We start from the raw sequence: 21,701 nt of genomic DNA, 5'->3' as shown, positions 1-21,701 counted from the left end.
GATCTGGTTTTAATCCATTGTTATTTTGCTTGCCACGCAATTGCAGTTTGGACCCAGCCATATACAAATCAGCCTTGACCATGTTCCCCATGTAAACAGTCCAGCTCGAACTGCCAGGCCAGGTCCTCCCTGGCCCTGGAAAACAAGCATCCTGGGACCGGTTTTTGGGGCATCACCCCGCATCAGCCAGGCTAGCTTAAAACCAGTGGCGTAGCGAACACAGGACCCATGTCTAGGCATATCGTTCCCACTGAAATTTTGGTGCAGTGGCAGCTGACACAATTAATAGGTGGTAGGGTGGGTAGAGGGGGAGCGCAGGAGGGGTAATAAATAAAAAGGAATACATAAAAACACTTACCTTAAACTGCTGGCTTCCTCCAGCCTTGAGTCACTTCTCAGTTAACTTCCATGTCCCAGCAGGCACTGGGACAGTGTCACAGACTTCCATCCAACCCCTCACGCTGTATAGTGCAGCATTGGCCTGAACGGGCTGAGAAGATGCTTGGCTCAGGTCAGGGAATCTGTGGGGTTTTCCCAGTTGGGTTGTAGAAACCTAAGTGTGCATGTGTATTTGGCCATTATGGTGCAAGGGTGCCTGCGTGGGTGCTAGGCAGCTAAATTTAGCACCAGCGCTAGGGAAAATGCTGGGGTGTGCCAAACAGGTTACAGCCATGAACGTCACTGTTAATCTGATGACACAAACATGCTTTGGCCCATCAGGATACAGGTGCATCATCCATGAAATTCGACTTTAAGGCCCTCATCAATGCTAGGTTGTGTTAGAAACAAGCATTGACAAAGCCAATCGGTCTGACTTTTCAGCCACTGAGCCACCAGCTTTGCCAATGCGTGTTGACATATTTTATTATAAATGTTCATATCCTGGACAGCCCATGCTTTGGTTCAAATATGTCGACCATCTTAGACAAGAAACTAATGAGAAAAGATTGGAAAATAATTCAGATATTACTTTCCTTCCGTAAGCATGTACAAGTGGCCGTCTAGGAATATTTTTGCCAACTTTAATATTTTTTTTACTATTCCAAGATGATTTACATATTTCAAACCAATGCATCGGCCATCATGTAATGTAAAGAGTAATAACAAAAATTCAAATATGACAGTAATGCAGGGTCACTACAAGATGTGGCACCCGTTTAACAATAGTAACCATCCTGCTAGCAGCTTGTGGGGAGCTGATGATCCCTTAAAAAATACAAAAAATGAAATGAAAGCTTATAAATGTGAACAATCTATTTTTTTTCAAAGGACCATTGGACTTTAAGACATATCACTATAGGGAATGACCTTTATGGCAGGTATGCAAATTCTGCACAAGAAAAATACTATCACCCACAGTGAGGGGAGCCACTGGTCAAAGCGGGCTGAGCCATTGTCAAATGCTGCATGCTGTGGTGGCAGAAAGCAAGCTATTAGTGGCAGTGTAGTTGTCACTGGAGGAAGACTCTTCAATCAATCAATCAATCAATCAATCAATCAATCAGGGGGTTTAAATCACGCTACTCACCCGTAAGGGTCTCAAGGCACTGGAGGGGTGGAGCTCCGGTCAGCTGAAGAGCCAGGTTTTGAGGCTCTTCCTGATGTGTGCAGAGTAGGGAAGAGTCTGATGTTGACTGGGAACTCGTTCCAGCTTTTGGCTGTGATGTAGGAGAAGGCTCTTCACCCCATTCTGGTTCTGTGGATGCGAGGGGTTTCTGCCAGGGTTAGGTCAGCAGAGCGGAAGATCCTTTTGGGTGCGTGGAAGGAGACTCTATCGTTGAGGTATGTAGGTCCGGGGTTGTGGAGGGATTTGTAGGCGTGGGTGAGTAGTTTGAAGGTTACTCTCTTCTCGAAGGGGAGCCAGTGGAGGTCTTGTAGGTGTTGGGTGATGTGCTCATGTCATGGGATACAGATGACAAGTCTGGCCGTGGTGTTCTGGATGGTCTGGAGTTTGTGTAGCAGGGATTTGTTGATTCCAGCGTAGAGGGCATTTCGGTAGTCCAGTCTACTTATTATGAGTGTGTGGGTGATGGTCTCTCTGGCTTCGGGGTGATCCACTTGAAGGTCTTGCAGAGGATGCGGAGGGTGTTGAAGCAGGTGGAGGTGACGACAGTCATCTGTCGGGTCCTGGTGAGGGAGGAGTTGAGTATGATGCCGAGGTTCCGGGCGTGGTCCGTGGGGCTGGGAGGGGTGCCAAGGGCGGAGAGCCACCAGGAGTTTTGCCATGCAGATGGGGAGGGTCCGAGGACTAGGACTTCTGTCTTCTTCGACTTGAGTTTCAGACAGCTGCTGCTCATCCAAGCTGCGACGTCTTTCACACCATCTTGGAAGCGGAGTCTGGTGGTTTTGGGGTCCTTCGTGAGGGAGAGGATGAGCTGGGTGTTGTTGGCATAGGATACAATGCTGAGTCCATGCTGTCTGATGATGGCAGCAAGAGGGGCCATGCAGATGTTGAAGAACGTGGGACTGAACGAGGATCCTTGTGGTACTCCACAGTTGATCTCTGTGGGTTCAGAGAGGGAAGGCAAGAGCCTGATCGTTTGGGTTCTGCCAGCGAAGAAGGAGCGGAGCCAGTCGAGGGCGGTTTCCTGGATTCTGGCGTAGTGGAGTCAGGCTGCGAGGGTGCGGTGGGAGACGGTGTCGAAGGCCACAGAGGGGTCGAGCAGGATGAGGGCTGCAGTGTGGCCTTGGTCGACGAGCGTGCGGATATTGTCTGTGGCAGTGAGGAGGGCGGTCTCGGTGCTGTGGTTGCTGCGGAATCCAGGTTGGAAGGGGTTGAGGATGGCGTTCTCTTGGATGAAGTTTGTCAACTGAGCGTTGACGATCTTCTCTGTGACTTTGGCTGCGAAGGGAAGGAGAGAGATGGGTCGGTAGTTCTTTAGGTCTGTCGGGTCTGCAGAGAGTTTTTTGAAGAGGAGCTTGATATCTGCTCATTTCCAGTCATCTGTGAAGGTGCCATGCTTGAAGGTAGCGTTGATGGTGCTACGGAGCTGGGGCGCTATGGCAGTGGCAGCTCTGTGGAAGATGTGCAGAGGGCAGGGGTCTGTAGGGTCTCTTGAGTTGGTGCCCTTCATGGTCGTGGTGGGGTCTTTGGTAGTGGCCGGGGTCCAGGCTGTGATGGTGTGCCAGCTTTCGTAGCTGGAGGGAAGGGTGGTTTCTGGAGTATGCTCACACAAGTTGTCTTGGCTTAAAGCTTCCCCACATATGAATACTTTATAATAATTTATTTAGCTAAAACAATAGTCTGATGTGTCTGAAAGGGCAGTTTTAACATTGTGTTAAATGTGTGGTAAGTGGATTTCCAAGCATTGAATTTTTGTAATTAGAGAAAAAGTGAAATTTTCACATCAGGAAATTCTGCAACATCACTTCATTACATGGAATAGCCATGTTAAAGCTTCACCTGTAAATAAAGAAAAATAAGCAAAAACAACACCAGTCTTTCATTAGTCCCCATTTAAAACTACGTTTTTGTGTAATGCACTATTACTCGTTGCAGTAACACAGTCGCAAAACTATGGTATTCCCGCAAATGGTCCAACCTTTTCTCAGTGATGGCCTAAATTACTCCGTTTGCTATTGGATTTAGCGACATTCACCACATATTCAGATATGCATAATTTCACCAGTGTTGTACGGGTGGGAAAAACACGCAGTACACAGAGAGTACTTGGAGTCTGTCAAATGTTTTAAAAGAGAGGTAAGAAAAAAAAGTTTTCCATAGTCACTGAGCAAGATTATGCTTGAGGCTGAGTATTAATGCAGCATCCATGAAGCAGATATGATGCACAACTGAACCTGATGGAAGTAATCAAAACAGCTAGATTGGAATCTCAGCATTAAAACTCTCTGATTCAGCATTCATTGAAGCATTGAGAATTCGGGAGCTGAAAGACATCCGTGGGCTTGGATTGAGATGGGTTATCTCAACTGCCCTGGTGATGTTTCAGGGAGTGATCCTGGACAACTCACTGAGCTATCTGATGTTTTAACAGTCATGCAGGAGATATTTGCATCTTCAGAAGCAGTTAAGGTCTCAGGCTGTCAAATCTGTTAATTTGAGAGATAGTTCTGCTGACAAGGTCTATGTCTGTAGTTTGGTTTTGTAGTGTAACCTTAGGGACAGCTCGATCCTGAAAGGCCTCACAAAGGAGATAGATGGAGACCAAGGATGATTTGAGGGGGTGATGATGACCCACTTACCATATTTAGAAGGGAGGGGCCGATGGTTTTATAACGCCACTCAGCTAGACACAACTCAGTGCAGCACAAATGTGCCACATAATTGTGGGCCACTACGCACACAACAGCACATTTCACACAGCAATATCCAACATAATACATTAGAAAGAAATAATAACATCCCTTCAATAGAGCAATAACTTGGTCCCATAACTATAGTACACACATGCATCCAACGGTACTTCCTAGACACAACTTTTTATCACTCGCTCAACAAAGTCCAGAACCGTGCACAGCCGGTTCAGAGGGCCACATGTAGTAGGGACTGATTGCCCAATGGGTGTGGATTTGGGGCCTAGGCACAGGTCAGGCATTACGATAATCCCAAGTTGTGAGCAGTGGAGGGAGGTGTCCACCTTCTGGTGTGGGCACAGAGCCTAGACACAAGCCAAGCCCTACAACCATCCCGTTCACAGAGACAGTGCTAGACAGTGGGTAGGGTGAAAGTTCCTGGCCACAAGCCGGCCATACCCTGTGGCCAATCCCTGTTGCCCTTGGCTGAAGCACATGCGCAATGGAGCACTGTAAGTTGGGAGCATGGTCTGAATGCAGTCCAGGCCCTGCATCCACAGCTGCTACTTGTGGCCAAAAGCTACTGCGATGAGGATTGGCAAAAGTGGTTTCAGTGTAGGGCCTCTTTTTCTCGTATTCCACGGCTACCTGTGTGCAGGGACATTACCTGTCACAAGCACAAAGTGCCTCACAAACAAGTGATTACACAAACTTTACCACTGATGGACAATCCTTACCTTTTTACCCGATGGCCCTTTTCTGTCTTCATACTCTGTCAGATGGTAGTGCCATGGCAATCTACTGTAGCAACTCGATGAACATCATCTACATATATATCACACAATCTTAAACATAAACAAACCCATCATTTCCATCTAATTCTCAACTGAGGCTGCATTTTAGGGCTAAAATCAGAAGTTTGTAGAAACAACCAACCTCATACAGTGTGTTTTGAAGATATAAATTGTGCTAACAATTCTTGATTCTTGGGCTTTAAAGACAAAAACAACAGGTTATTTTTTCAGTGTGTGCTGTCATAGATTCATGAAACGTAGATACTGTCTTACGCAACACTTTAAATGTCTTTGTTATAAAATGAGTGCAAACCATTAACACTCTGTTTCTCTCTGTGTGAAGTCTCTAGTCACCACTCAGCTGGAAGGAGGAGACAGACAGAAAGCCATGAAAAGACTCAGGGTCCCACCGCTTGGAGCAGCCCAGGTAGGTTCCTTTAAAATGAACTGAGAAGGTTGGCCTCCAATGGTTGTTTTTCAAGTTTAGTCGCACAAGGAATACTGCATGGTGTGACTCATCACTGATTACCAATGAATAAGGGGCTTAAAGAGAATGCCAAATTGCAATTGTCCATCATAGGACCACAGGAGCTGGGCGCATGCCAGCACTGCCCAGTCCTTGTGGACCAAGGTTGGACAATGCTTCAAATTAGCATCTTCATATGTGCTGGGTACCAGAAATTGTAACAAGCATCAGAGGTCTACAAATCCCAGTGGATTCATCATTCATTCAGTGTAGACATCATTCATGTACTGCCCGCCCTACTGACTAAAGGCATGTTTGGACAACAGAACAAGGGACTGAGTGCCCGCATGAATATGGGTGATTTTAAAGCCTCAATGTTTTTGCAGAATCACCTGTAGAGAAGCTAAAGACAATGGGAATTCCAAATGGCTTTGCTATTGAAACGCGTGATGAAATGCAATTTTTGCTTACCGGGAAATGGAAAATACATATTCTGGGAACTCTGGCATAGTTTCAAAATGGCCAATACCAGCAGGTTAAAGCTAAATTAAGATAAAACCATAATCAGTATGTCTCATAGATGTATATTGGCCTTGTGTGGCCACCCTGAAGGTTTGGGGCCCCTTGAAGTATTGGGGCCCCATTGCCCGCAGGGGATGCGGAGCCCTATTATTACGCCCCTGCTGCTCCCCCTTTAAACATGGTAGAATTGCATACTCTAAGGTCCAGATGTATGAAGCCTTTTACCACTTGCAGACCAGCAAAATGACTTTTGGCATGTACCAACCCTATTTTGCGAGTCAGTAACCTATAACCAACTCGCAAAAAAGGGTTTGCAAGTTGCTATTAGGATGGGGCGTGTTATGGGCGTCGCTTCCTAATAGCGACTCGCAATGGTATGTAGGAATGTTTTGCAAATGGGAATGCAGTCACAAAACATTCACAGTTACCACCAACTTAAAGTTGGTGGTAACCCAGTTGCAAATGTAAAGGGGTCCCCAAGGGACTCCTTCCCCTTTGTTAATGTGGGCACCAACATTTTTTAAGAGCAGGCAGTGGTCCCATGGACCACTGCCTGCTCTTAAAAATGAAAAGGTAGCTTTCCATTTTTGGTTTAGAAATCCATCTTGTTTTCCTTTCAGGAAAATGGGCTGCATTACAAAAACAATTGCTTCATTTAAAAAGCAATAACAGACATGGTGGTCTGCTGACCCCAGCAGGCCACCATCCCTGTGAGTGCAGGCCATTCCCAATGGGTCACAAAGTAAGACCTACCACATGAATATTAATAAGGTAGGTCTCTTTAAGACCCACTGGGAATTGCAAAATGTGTTTAAGACACAATTGCACATGGGTGCTTGCGATTTCCTAATTGCGAATCGCAAAAATTTGCAATTAGGAAATCGCAGACCGAGTTTTTTGTACATCTGGCCCTAGGTGTATACATATCACTAGTGGACTGCAGCACTAATTGTGCTTTCCACTACAGTGGCAGTGCAAACATAGCTTCAGGCCTACCATTGTAGCCTGATGGAAGAAGTGTAAATACTGCAGTTTGACCTGCCAAAATAAACTCTTTTTACAGGTCAAAATATTTTCCTTTAAATATTAATAATTCACCCCAATTTAGGCCTTGTAGGCCACAAGGCAGGTTGTGTGGTATTTAAAAGTAGGACATGTAGAAATCTAATGTTAACATGTTCTTACAATGACTAGCAACCAAAAGCAATTTTACACTGCGGCAGGCCGAGCTGTCCTATGTACAAAAACAGAGTACAGATTACAATCATAGTACTGTATCTGGGAATGGGACTAACAAGAACATTTAATATACTGCAATTTTTAATAGTTAAAATCCAATTCAATAGTGAAGCCTGATGTTAATAAAAATTAAGGAAAAATAGCTTATACAGAGTTACCTTTTCCCTGCATGAACTTCCTGGAAGTTAATTTGCATTTGCTCTCCACCTTCTCCCAGCCAGTGATTAGCATTTGAATATGTGTGAAAAGGTGTTAAATGCCTTTCAGGGGCAAACAATAGGCAGACCTGAATAGGTAGAGATGAACCCACTGAACCTCACAGAATATGCAGGGTGAACGCTATGGGCATCTTCTTTGACAATACAGTGTCAGATCCTGCTGGACTGTTAAATTCTGACTGTCTTAAATATAACGCTTGCAGCACGCTTGAAAGGAAGGAGACAGTATGTCAAGGCAATTCCTGCATATCCATTGTCTGGTTGCTGGAAACCCTGCTTTTGTTCTACCAGACATATGGCTTTGAGTTTATTGGGGGTGCTGTGACTGCTTGAAACTGGAATTTGATTTTAGATGTGGAAGGACACTAGTATTAACTTAGCACACTCCCAATACACACTTCCAGCATCAGAGCCCAAGTTTAATGTGGCAAAAGACTTTCGCCATCTTGAAAATGCCCTAAGTGTGTAGGGTTGGCCTCGAGAACTTTTGATTGGTTAGGGCATGCCTAGGAGTTATTTCCATGCCCTAGCTTGTCCTAGGCATAAATCGGACATCTCTAGGCACCCACGTCAGAACACTTCTGGACTTGAGGAAGGACAGAAGAGGACTGAAGCTGCTGCTTGTGATCTGAGAGAAGCCCTGAAGGACTCAACATGCTCCCTCCTGCACCCAGAAGAAAGAAGTGGACTCCGAGGGTCATAAGGCTGACCTCCTCTTCAAGCTACTGTGATACAAGAAGCTGCAAGAGGCCTTTCCTGTAACTACCTAGCTGACCAATGGCAAGTGGACCTGGACTGGACCCTGCTGTTGGCTTCTTCCTGACAGCATGTGAGTCCTTAAGTGCCTCCCCTGAGGTCCTTGTGGGCTTTAGAAATGTACTATTATTTTGGAGTGTGAATTAAGTGCTTAAATTAGAGGGAAAATCTTTGACCTGGAAGAACCTGGTTGGCGTATCCAACCCGCGATTCATTACTACCAGCTTCAAATTGCGCTTAGGTCCTACTCTACAGTGGCAAAGGACTATCATTGACAACTACTTAAAACTTTAAACATTCATATCTCCATTTCCCATTATTGAATTTTCACAGTTTTATATAATGACTTTGAGGATTTAACCTGAAAAGGGCTCTGATTATCCCTTTAAGTGGGTATTCATCCACCCCAAATAATAATCCAATTTCTTACGATAGTGTTCAGCGGTTGGATCCAGGACTTGGGATTTGCAGTACCATGCTGTGATTAATGTTGAATTTTAAATTGACATCAATAATTGAATTATTCTGTTTTTTAATTGGCATTTGGTCTTAGTTGAGTCATTTTTGATTTTTTACTAAATTCATTCTTGCCGTCAATGTTTGCACCCTAAGTTTTGAGAACATGGAGGTGGATCTTGGTACGTGGACAGCATTAGGATGGCTTAGGAGCATGTGCAAGCAAAGAGGATTCAAGCTAAACAAGTAGTCCAAGAAGGAGTATTATCACATTGCCCTCAGAGCATTGGAGGAAGCCCAAAAATTGAAGATAAAAATAAGGAAGACATTGAGGAAGCACCAGTGGCAAGAGAGTGTTGTCCCCAAGGAGAACCATCACCTGCGTTGTCTATGGCATGGAGCAATGTATCAGCCCACTGTTTGTCCCCCTCAGAGCTAGAGGACAGACAGTCATGGCCCAACTGGCCTATATATTGTTTAATGTTATCTGATGGTCTCATATAATGGACTCAAAAGGTACCAGAATATCACACTTAGATGAGGAAGAAACAGTAGCAGTTGGGACTTCAGTGAAGCAGACCTGAGGATCACGAGTGAGCATTGCAGGACAGGATAATGGAAGCTAAACAGCCAAACCAGGAAGGGAGAGAAACAACAAAAGTGCAAAGATGCACATGGTGAGAAAAACTACGGCAGTAGAATTCCTTCAACTGAAGAGGTTACAAGGTAGCAGTTCTTTCCCACTGGAGCTTCTCATCTTGCCCACCTTGCCTTATCGTGATGGACATCCCATCCAACATATTACAAATGCATTATATCCTATGGTACTTGTAAAACGGCAGATAGGATATCTATCACATTTGTGGCAGAGTATCACATCCGTCAAACTCTAAATCAGGCCCCATTACTAGTGCTGCTTCCAAGGGAACTTCTAGAACATTTTGTGAATTCCCAAACCTTGTAATTCTGCACCTGTGCAAAGTCATAAAATTGTGCTGTGCAGATCAACATTTTTTGGCAAAAATCAGGCTCCCAGTATCTCAACCTCAAAAATAGTATATTCTCAATGGCAAAAGTTAGGATTTAAAAGATGGATGCTGACTGTTAGACCTGTCTGCTTCTGAGAGTCCCCTCACACCATGATTTATTTTGTTCCCCCGTGCCTCCTAAAATTTGTCGCTTTTTATTTGTCTACCAGGACCTTTTTGTGTGTTGTCCCATGGGGTTAGATGCTCCTTGACGCTCAGTTGCTCACCAAGTTCCTGGCACCTATGTACAAGGCGCCTGACGGAACCGGTGGCATTACACACTGAGGTTGTCAACCCTAAAATGGTGGACACCATTGTCCCCTATGAGAGTGACTCCCATTGGAGTCCTTCTGACCTCTGACCCTTTGGAGGTTTTGGCGCACTTTGTGTAACCTGCAAACCTGACAGGAATCCCCTCAGAAGTTACAAGTACACAAAATGGCTGCCTTAGGAAGCCCAGTATGGTGGCTCCTAATGACCAAAAAGACACCTTGGAAGGGCCATGTCATTGACACAGCCAGGGAAGGTTCTAGAACCTTCTGGCTCGTGCTGGCACCCCAGGGCCCTGGCTATAAAAGGCCCAGTCCCTGGCGGCCATGATGAGAAAAAGTGGAGAAGAGAAGAAACATAGAAGAGGACTTGACACCAGATTGACACCTGCCCTGTCCCCCCCCCCTGAGGCAGCTGATAGCGCAGGCAGAAGTACAGCCGAGGTTGTTGGCGTGGACCCTGACTGGCGTTCCAGTCAGAAGCGCGAGCAGTGACCTCTCGCCTTCAGCACCTGGCCAGCGAGTGCCCAATTGCCCCTCAGAGACTTTGGCCATAGTTAGAGCCTCCCCGCCTCCCCCAGTGGTGAGATCGCGACTGCGACCCTTGACAGGGCCCCTTCAACTTAAGTGCCTCCTGGCGGGCGTTCGGACGTCTCCGAACCCACCGCCGTCGAAGCGCTGATCGTGGACAGAAGGTGAGGTGCTGCGCTGGGGCGGGGAAAGGCTGGCCTTCATTTGGGCGAGAGTACCGTCTCTGCCCTGCCCGAGTGACTTGGGGACTGTTGTTGTGGGCGGGAGCCCCCCCCGTGAGTGAGATCGGAGGGAGGATCGCGGAGACCCTGGGACCCCCCTTCGCCCTTGGGAGAAGGGCCATACCGACTGGAGCGCTTACCGGCGCAGCTAAAGTGAGGTGGGACCGTCTCTTCCCCTGAAGTTGTCGCATTGTTCCGGGACTGAGGTGCGGCTCCAATTTTGAACTGTGCGCGCAGGTAGTTTGACCCCTCCGGCAGCCCGTTCAACGGTCTGAGGACTCGTGAACTGAAGCCGCCTTCGGAGACCCCGCCTGCGTTGACAGAAGCGCACAGACTCCTCCGGCCGCAGTAGTATTAAACCGGCTGGCCGCGGAGTGTAATTGCCGTAGTCATTGTATGTCTTTATCTTCCAGATACACGCGCAATATGCTTAAGTGCAACTAAAGGATTATCACGAGTATCTTGTGCCCAGAGAGCCCGAACCCGTGAACACTTCAAAAACTGTAAGAGCGCGCATTCCGCATTAAATGGCAATCTAAATGTGTTTACCCTGAAAGTGATTAATTGGTGGCAGCGATACCAGTATGACCCTGAGATATTTATGTGAAACTATCGGTATCTAACTTGCTATGCAACTGTGATGTTTTGCTGATATTTATTCCAGTCATTGCTGATATTTATTCCAAATGTATTGAATCCTGATATTTATCCAGTATATTTATTTATTAGAGTCCAACCATTTATTCCTACGCAACCAGTACACAGCTAATCAAACCCATGTAAGAAAGGTGAATGTGATTAACTAATTGAACTTCTTCCAACCCAGAGAACTTTTACATAAACGAAACTTATTTATCTATAACAGTGGTGTGGTGTCCTTCTTTTTATGTGGTGTGCAGGGAGTTATTATTTGGTCATAGCCTGCTTAACACAACAGCCTTCTACCGCCTTGTCACTCGAGCCAAGCTACCCCCCTTTGTGCTGGGTTTGCCCATCGCAGGTCCAACATAAAATTGGTGGCAGCGGTTGGGATTACGAGCCGTGCTGTTGTGAACCTCATAATAATTCAGTGTGCATCACAGGTACACACCCGGAGTATTCTCCCAGCGGCCTTCTAATTCTGTGATTTTGTTTTTTTAAAATTCTTTCCTGGAGGTGGGTGGAGGTGATCCTCAGAGAAAGTTCCTATCTTCATAACCTACTTCGGGGTGGTGGTCCACACTTTCAACTGACAAAAATGGAATTCAAAATGTCAGAGCTGGAGACCTATACTGTGGCACAGCTCAGGGAGTTCTGTCAGGAAAGGGGAGTGTTCGTTAGGCGAGGAGCCAAGAGAGAGGAGCTCCGTACTAGTCTGCGAGCCTGGGTGGAAGCACACACGGAGGGAACGGTAGAGGAGGAGGAATCAGACAGGGAAACTGTCATGGAGATGATTACAGAATGTCCCCTGGGGGTGGGTGCGATGTCTATCAGCCCCAAGGTAGCCTCAAGGGAGGGCAGTAGTGTGTCATCAAGAGGGTTATCAGAAACCGAGTTAGCCGACAGGAGAGAGGAAAGACAGTTAAGGTGGGAGTTGGCCAAGCTGGAGATGGAAGGGAGGAGGATGGAACATGAGTTCAAGTTACGAGAACTCGACCTCAAGACCATTAACAATACTCCGGGGGGTGTCGAGTCCAAGGAAATTGCCAGGGAGCCCAGGCCCCATTTACCAAAGGACGTAGTCGCCAGTTATTCCTCTTTGGACGACATAGCCAAGTGGCTGGCAGCCTATGAGGTCTCTGTTGTAAGTAAGTTCAGGTAGACATCAGGACACTTCATAGTAGTTATAAGTTAGGTTTATTAAGTTACAGCAGAGCAACACACTTCGTCAGCTGACCAGACCCCAACTGACAAGTGTGGAACCTCCAAGTACCACATAGAATGTACACAGGCATTCTGGGAGGCTTAGTAAGTGGAAACATAGAGGAAGGTGTAGTGGCCATGTTGGGAGAAGAACTAGTTTACTACACATCTTCCTCCTTTATCAAGAAAAGACAAATCACCGCAAATGGCCATGTTGGGGAAGAACATTTGTTTACTACACAACCTCCTCCTTTATCTAGAAATGTATTACACACCCATCCTCCTTCTCAATAATAGAAATTAAAATAAAGATAGAAAAGATAAACGAGCGTTAAAGGGCAAAGAGTGTTGAGAGTGAGATGTGAGGTGAAACACACCACCCAAAACAACTAATAGGTATCACCACCACCTATTCCCCTTAGACAGACCAAAACAGGAAAAGACAGTCCAACTCCCTCCTATCCGTCTTTGACCAGCAAAAGAAACATAAAGAGACAGTTCACTTTCTTCAACCTGTTTTGCGCTCCAAAATGAAGATAAAGGTTAACTTGAAAATATAATTTTAACTAGAAGTCCCGTCTGGTCTGGATCCCTCTAACCAGTTCTTGACCTCTTTCTTAACTATTGGATCCTTTGCTCTGATCGAGCGCCTCAGAATTAGATTTTTTCTTTTTTTTTTGAAACCTTAAGTTTCGGAAAATTTGTCCCCTCCTGGTTCACAGACAAGGTTGAGAGCTCCCTGACCAGCAACCAGATGTGGAACGTAAGACCCTGTTCTGGGTCCACTGACCCACTTCTGATCGCCATACCGGTCATAGACTTTGTGCTCTCTTGGATGACCTTTGTCCAGTCCTTGCCTACTCTTGGACAACCATTGTCCATTCATAGTTGTGGGACGACCTTTGTCCCTTCTTAGACGACCATTGTCCCTTTCTTGTTCTGGGATACCTTTGACCCCTCTTGGACAAGTTTTGTCCACTTCTTGTTCTGGGACACCTTTGTCCCCTCTTGGACGAGTTTACTACTTCTTGTCCTAGGACGACCTTTGTCCCCTCTTGAACGATTTTTTTTTTCCCACACCATGTTCTGGGACGGCCTTTGTCCACTCCTTTGTCCTTTTCCAGTTAGTCCTTAGTCCTCAGCTGGCTCTGGAAGCTGAGTTTTCTACTAATTTCTGTGCCTTTGACCCCTTTTGGTTCTGGAAATATTGTCCTCGTATTGCTTCTCAGTGATGGTTAGGACCAGTTTCCAGTTGTAGGACATTTGTCCCTGGTTTGGGTCCAGTAGCCCGCATATGGGCTCGCTTTCCCTTAATTGAACTCTTTTTGCCTGTCACTGGGCTCTTTGTGTAAAACAGGTACTAGTTGTGGGCCGCTTGTCCCTGTTCATGATGCTCTGACCCGCATCTGGACTCTTGAACTTGCTTCCGGGTTCTCCACCATGTTCCCGAGTTCTACGTGCTTTTATACTGCCTAAGTGCTTCAGTAGTCCATGCACTTCAACCTCTCTTGCAAACAATTGTTTTATTTTATTTATAACGAGTGAGATTCAACTTAAACAGGTATCTTCCGGAGTCGACTACAAACTGGGTCCATTAATTGAATCAAGTTGCGTGTTCTTCAACTCAGACTATTCCACTCCCATAAAGCTTGCATATCTTGCTCTTTTATCATGGGATGCTTCAGTACTCTAAACACTAAATACAGCCTCTTCACGCTTACATTTTTGTGAACTGTCTGTTTTGTCAACGAACCACCCAAGAGTTGCTTGTACTAGGAATCAAATAACGTTATGGTCGGTGCAGATATCTCTTCTTTATTATTTTTAAATAGGTGACAGTTTTACTTTTCGTAAGATCTCTTTGACTTATTGAAAGGCTTTTCTGGTTCCCCGTTAAACACACAAGATCCACTAGGTGTCACTCTCGATGTAGTACAATAGTACTGACGTGCAGTTTCACATCACAACCAGTCTCACAGCAAGCTTGACACCGGGGCTGTTCTATCGTCGTTAGCGCTTGCGATGAATCGGGCAAACATAGTAACAAACCCCTACACCTATATTGTAAAGTGTTGAGTACAGTTCTAAATGCCCCACTTGAGTGAAACGAGTCTTTGAGTGAAACGAGTTTTCGCGCCAGGCAACGGCAAAAACCGTAGTGATCCCGTAACTAGTGTTACCATAGGGACCGAAGTACACAAGGAAAAAAACACAAGATGGCTTCCTGAAATTGCGTTGTTAGGTTTTACTTTGCGTGATGACGCACTCAATCTTGGCAACAAGAAAAGGTTTCCACAAGACGCTATCCTTTGTTATTACGCTGGACGCACTACGTGAACATAGAGCGTGCTGCTCCTCCGCTAATACATACGGAGGTTCTAACACGTCATCAGTACGAAAAAGACAGCGCTACATGAAGATCCCTCGACTGAACAAACGGTAAGATCGACTGAGCAGGCACATTGACACAAAAGAAGGAGTGAAAGTACATGAATGCTCACCAGCTACCAAACGGAGATGTTTCTTGGTACCAAACGGTCAACACCTCACGGAGCATTGTGCCAAGAACGTCCAAATTAGTCTTTTCCCTCGTAGATATATATTTTTAGTAATACTTGAAGCCGATTTCCTCATTTAATTTCCGTTACCGGTAGCAGTGTGACAGGAACCTTGGAATTCCACTCGTTTGAGTTGTCTTGGCAGTAGCTAGTTTCTTACTACATCAAATTTCGTTTTTCCACATCTTCTGGCGTTACTCCGGTTACGCACTTTTCCTTCTTAATTTCCTGGAAGCAGATGGACTGATTTCGTATCATCTTTTAGTTTTGCTTGGTTTCTTGAAATATGCTGGCGTTTCAGGTTTCTTTACTACTTATTTCTTGCTGAAGTTAGGTGAAACGCCTTCTTGGGTTCTTGGTGCGAGGTGCTGCTCGTGCTGCGCAGTTCTTCTTGGTCTGCTTGTCTGGTCTGGTCAGCCAAGATCGTCGCCAAAATGTTGTAAGTAAGTTCAGGTAGACATCAGGACACTTCATAGTAGTTATAAGTTAGGTTTATTAAGTTACAGCAGAGCAACACACCTCGCCAGCTGACCAGACCCCAACTGACAAGTGTGGAACCTCCAAGTACCACATAGAATGTACACAGGCATTCTGGGAGGCTTAGTAAGTGGAAACATAGAGGAAGGTGTAGTGGCCATGTTGGGAGAAGAACTAGTTTACTACAGTCTCCTTAAGAGCCCATGGGATCCATGAGAAGCACTGGGATGGTGGATTATACCGGTACATGCCTCCGACAGGAAGGGATGCCCTATTGGCCCTAGACCGGGAGGAACAGGTAGACTACCCCGCCATGAAGGTGGCGCTCATTAGGAAGTTTGGGTTGACCCCGGAGAAATACCGGCAAAGGTTTAGGGGTAGCCACAAGCTGAGCTCACAAAATTGGGTTGACTTCCTGGATTTTGCCAAGAAAGCCCTGGAAGGGTGGGTCCAAGGTAGTGAGGTGGAGGACTATCAAGGGTTGTATGACTTAATCCTCAAGGAGCATCTACTCGAGAAATGCCTTCCCGAGCTGAGGCAACACCTGGTAGACAGCAAACTTACTTGCCCCCGTAAGCTTGCTGAGGAGGCGGACATTTGGGCAAGTACCCGAGTGTCCACGAAGGGGACTGGAGGAGATTCTCAGAAGTCCGGACAGGGCGCTCCCCTAAGGAAAGAGGGGGGAGATAACAAGAAACAGGAGTTCTCCAAAGGCCCCCAAAATTACTTTAAGGGGAAAAACACCTTTTCCAACTCTAAGGCTAACCCGCAGAAGAACCCTAACCCTGGCCAGAGTCAGCAGCCAAGGGTTGTCCATTGCTTTGAGTGCGGTGATATTGGACATTACAAAGGAGACCCGAAATGCCCAAAGAGACCACCCCCTCCCGCTGGAGGAAAGGCCCCGGGAGTCGCTAGTGTAGCGCTCGGGGAGGAGATGCCCTTAAGTGAGGGAAGGGAGTGGGCGTGAGTCACCTTAGTGTCCCTGGGTGATCGGGAGATGGTTCCAAAGATCCAGGTGCCCTCGAATACTACCAAGTATGGGCAGTGGGTCACCATCAATGGCCATAGAGGGGAAGCTCTGAGAGATACAGGAGCCAGTATGACTATGGTAAGAGGTCATCTGGTGTCCTCGGAGCAGGTGGTTCCGGGCGTACTTCATCCAGCCGCACTGGCTGACGGCAGAATGGGCCACTATCCTGTGGCCGAGGTTCCCTTTGAGTGGGGAGGGGTTGCAGGTCCACTTCGAGTCGCCGTAAGCCCCGCCGTGCCAGTCGATTGTTTGCTGGGCAATGATATGGAGCACAATGCTTGGAAGGAGGTGGAATACCGGACTCATTCGGAGATGCTGGGTACACCTGATTGGGCCTGTGTGAGTACCAGGTCGGCGACTGCTCGGGAGGAGAAGTCGCAGGGGTCGGAGTCTGGAACAATGGCCCACCCCGTAGCTGCTGATGAGGGAGCATGCCGAGGACAGGAGGAGCCTGCCTCGATGTCCGTGCCCCGTGAGACGGATAGGCCACCTACGGAGGTGGACCCGGAGTCCACGGAGGAGGACATGGTTCCGTTGGAGAACTTACCTATCCCCGCTGATTGGCGAGTGGAGGGAGGTCCGTCCAGGGAGGAACTGAGCAGGGGACAAAGGGAATGTCCCACCCTCAAGGGTCTGAGGCAACAGGCTGAAGCCCAAGCAGCGGGTAACGAGTCTGGGAACTATTGTATTTACTGGGAGGATGGCCTCCTCTACAGTGAACCCAGGGCGCCAGTGCACGGATTGTCACGGGCCCTGGTAGTCCCACAGTGTTACCGAGCCTTCCTGTTAGAGTTGGCTCATGAGATTCCCTTGGCAGGACACTTGGGTCAGGACAAGACCTTTGCCAGGCTTGTCCCCCACTTTTATTGGCCTCGAATGAGGGTGGCGTCCGACGCATATTGTCGGTCGTGTGTGTCATGCCAAGCCAGTGGGAAAACAGGGACGAAGCTGAAGGCTCCCCTGGAACCACTTCCCGTCGTTGGCACCCCCTTTGAAAGGGTGGGCATCGACATTGCTGGGCCCTTAGATCCACCGACAACATCCGGTCACAGGTTTATCCTGGTACTGGTGGATCATGCCACAAGGTATCCAGAGGCAATTCCTCTGAGAACCATCACTGCACCGGTGGTGGCAAAGGCCATGATGGGGATCTTTACCCGAGTGGGTTTCCCCAAGGAAGTTGTGACTGATAGGGGGACCAACTTCATGTCAGCATACATGCGGGCAATGTGGAAGGAGTGTGGAGTGACCTACCGGTTCACCACTCCTTATCACCCACAGGCCAATGGCCTTGTGGAAAGGTTCAACAAGACGTTGAAGGGTATGATCAGAAGTCTACCCGAAAGCCTGCGGAGGAAATGGGACGTCCTCCTACCCTGCTTACTTTTTTCCTACAGGGAAGTGCCACAGAAGGGAGTGGGCTTTAGCCCCTTCGAGCTTCTGTATGGGCACCCTGTACGTGGACCTCTCAGCCTGGTATGGGACTCATGGGAAAAGTCTCCCCGGAAAGTTCCCCAGGACGTGGTGAGCTATATGCTGGCCTTCCGGAGCCAAATGGCTAAGTTGTGGAAGCAAGCTTCTGACAACTTGGAAGCCAGCCAGGCAGTGATGAAAGCGTGGTATGACCACAACGCTCACCCAGTGGAGCTGGAGCCTGGACAGAAGGTGTGGGTGATGGAACCGGGAGAGCTAAGCGCTCTTCAGGACCGTTGGACAGGCCCATATGAGGTATTGGAAAAGATGGGCAAGTCTACCTACCTGGTGGACGTCAAGACCCCACGGCATCCACGTCGGGTGCTGCATGCCAATCGCCTCAAGCCCCACTATGAGAGGCCCGAAGTCATGTTGATCCTGGTGACTGATGGATCGGAGGAAGAGGACACTGAGCCTCTCCCCGACCTGTTGGCGTCTCAAGAAAAGGATGGGTCATTGGAGGGAGTGAAACTCTCACCATCCCTAACTCCGGAGCAGCAGGAGGAATGCCGCCAGGTCCTGGGGTCATTCTCTCCTCTGTTCTCCCTTGTCCCGGGTAAGACCCATCTGTGTGTTCATGACGTGGACACCGGCGACAGCCCACCTGTGAAGTCTAAGTCTTACCGGCTGTCGGACAAGGTGAAGGCCAGCATCCGAAGTGAAGTAGCTAAGATGCTGGAGCTCGGAGTTATTGAACCTTCAAATAGCCCTTGGTCTAGCCCGGTGGTTTTAGTTCCTAAAGCTGCACCACCTGGCACCACGCCAGAATTGCGATTCTGCGTGGACTATCGAGGACTTAATTCGGTCACGAAGACCGATGCTCATCCGATCCCTCGGGCGGATGAACTAATTGACCGGTTGGGAGCTGCCCAATATCTGAGTACCATTGACCTCACAGCAGGGTACTGGCAGATTCCTATGACTGGTGGAGCGAGGGAAAGGTCAGCCTTCTCCACACCTGATGGACACTACCAGTTCTGTGTGATGCCCTTTGGGCTCAAGAACGCTCCTGCAACCTTCCAGCGGCTGGTGAACATGATCCTCACTGGGAAGGAATCCTTCTCTGCTGCTTACCTTGACGACATTGCTGTCTTCAGTAGCAGTTGGGAGGATCACTTGCAGCACCTGCAAGACGTTCTCCAGGCCCTGGAACAAGCTGGTCTGACGATCAAGGCCAGCAAGTGTCAGATTGGGCAGGGGTCGGTGGTGTACTTAGGTCACTTGGTGGGCCGGGGAACGGTGCAACCCCTTCAGGCAAAGATTGAGGCAATCGTGGCCTGGGAACCCCCCAAGACCCAGACTGAGGTCCGAGCCTTCCTGGGCCTCACAGGTTACTACAGACGGTTCGTGAAGGGGTATGGCACTATCGTGGCTCCCCTTACTGAACTCACGGCCAAGAAGCAACCCAGGAGAGTCATCTGGACCGAGGCTTGCCAACGAGCCTTCGAAACTCTGAAACAGGTATTGTGCAACGCTCCAGTTTTGAAGGCTCCAGACTTCTCGAAGGAATTCATTGTCCAGACAGACGCATCCGACATTGGCATTGGGGCGGTGCTATCGCAACTCAATGAAGAGGGTCTGGATCAGCCCGTGATCTTCCTGTCACGGAGACTACTTCCCCGGGAACAGAGATGGAGTACCATTGAGCGGGAAGCCTTTGCGGTGGTCTGGGCACTGAAGAAGCTGCGACCATACCTGTTTGGTTCGCACTTCCTGGTTCAGACAGACCACCGACCCCTTCGTTGGCTCATGCAGATGAAGGGGGAAAACCCAAAACTGTTGAGGTGGTCTATCTCCCTACAGGGAATGGACTTTCGGGTGGAACATCGGCCCGGAGCTGACCACGCCAATGCAGACGGTCTCTCCAGGTATTTCCGCCTTAGTGTTGAGGACTCCCAAGGGGTTGGGTAGCTCTCCCCACTTTCAGCTGGGGGGACGCGTGTTAGACCTGTCTGCTTCTGAGAGTCCCCTCACACCATGATTTATTTTGTTCCCCCGTGCCTCCTAAAATTTGTCGCTTTTTATTTGTCTACCAGGACCTTTTTGTGTGTTGTCCCATGGGGTTAGATGCTCCTTGACGCTCAGTTGCTCACCAAGTTCCTGGCACCTATGTACAAGGCGCCTGACGGAACCGGTGGCATTACACACTGAGGTTGTCAACCCTAAAATGGTGGACACCATTGTCCCCTATGAGAGTGACTCCCATTGGAGTCCTTCTGACCTCTGACCCTTTGGAGGTTTTGGCGCACTTTGTGTAACCTGCAAACCTGACAGGAATCCCCTCAGAAGTTACAAGTACACAAAATGGCTGCCTTAGGAAGCCCAGTATGGTGGCTCCTAATGACCAAAAAGACACCTTGGAAGGGCCATGTCATTGACACAGCCAGGGAAGGTTCTAGAACCTTCTGGCTCGTGCTGGCACCCCAGGGCCCTGGCTATAAAAGGCCCAGTCCCTGGCGGCCATGATGAGAAAAAGTGGAGAAGAGAAGAAACATAGAAGAGGACTTGACACCAGATTGACACCTGCCCTGTTCCCCCCCCTGAGGCAGCTGATAGCGCAGGCAGAAGTACAGCCGAGGTTGTTGGCGTGGACCCTGACTGGCGTTCCAGTCAGAAGCGCGAGCAGTGACCTCTCGCCTTCAGCGCCTGGCCAGCGAGTGCCCAATTGCCCCTCAGAGACTTTGGCCATAGTTAGAGCCTCCCCGCCTCCCCCAGTGGTGAGATCGCGACTGCGACCCTTGACAGGGCCCCTTCAACTTAAGTGCCTCCTGGCGGGCGTTCGGACGTCTCCGAACCCACCGCCGTCGAAGCACTGATCGTGGACAGAAGGTGAGGTGCTGCGCTGGGGCGGGGAAAGGCTGGCCTTCATTTGGGCAAGAGTACCGTCTCTGCCCTGCCCGAGTGACTTGGGGACTGTTGTTGTGGGCGGGAGCCCCCCCCCGTGAGTGAGATCGGAGGGAGGATCGCGGAGCCCCTGGGACCCCCCTTCGCCCTTGGGAGAAGGGCCATACCGACTGGAGCGCTTACCGGCGCAGCTAAAGTGAGGTGGGACCGTCTCTTCCCCTGAAGTTGCCGCATTGTTCCGGGACTGAGGTGCGGCTCCAATTTTGAACTGTGCGCGCAGGTAGTTTGACCCCTCCGGCAGCCCGTTCAACGGTCTGAGGACTCGTGAACTGAAGCCGCCTTCGGAGACCCCGCCTGCGTTGACAGAAGCGCACAGTCTCCTGCGGCCGCAGTAGTATTAAACCGGCTGGCCGCGGAGTGTAATTGCCGTAGTCATTGTATGTCTTTATCTTCCAGATACACGCGCAATATGCTTAAGTGCAACTAAAGGATTATCACGAGTATCTTGTGCCCAGAGAACCCGAACCCGTGAACACTTCAAAAACTGTAAGAGCACGCATTCCGCATTAAATGGCAATCTAAATGTGTTTACCCTGAAAGTGATTAATTGGTGGCAGCGATACCAGTATGACCCTGAGATATTTATGTGAAACGATCGGTATCTAACTTGCTATGCAACTGTGATGTTTTGCTGATATTTATTCCAGTCATTGCTGATATTTA

General features: G+C 48.3%; 1 protein-coding gene across 1 annotated transcript in view; it reads left to right on the top strand.

Moving 5' to 3' along the window:
* Positions 1 to 21,701, top strand: part of LOC146868713 (solute carrier family 53 member 1-like) — a 401,652-nt gene that overhangs the window by 251,286 nt on the left and 128,665 nt on the right. The window contains exon 7 of the mRNA XM_085624148.1: positions 5,392 to 5,475. Coding sequence (XP_085480274.1) covers positions 5,392 to 5,475 — 84 coding nt within the window. The remainder of the gene's footprint in view (positions 1 to 5,391; positions 5,476 to 21,701) is intronic.

The sequence above is a fragment of the Triturus cristatus genome, chromosome 1_2, assembly GCF_964204655.1.
Source record: "Triturus cristatus chromosome 1_2, aTriCri1.1, whole genome shotgun sequence".
Classification (NCBI taxonomy): domain Eukaryota; kingdom Metazoa; phylum Chordata; class Amphibia; order Caudata; family Salamandridae; genus Triturus; species Triturus cristatus.
Note: the sequence above shows the minus strand (reverse complement) of the source record. Positions and strands in the feature narration are given on the sequence as shown.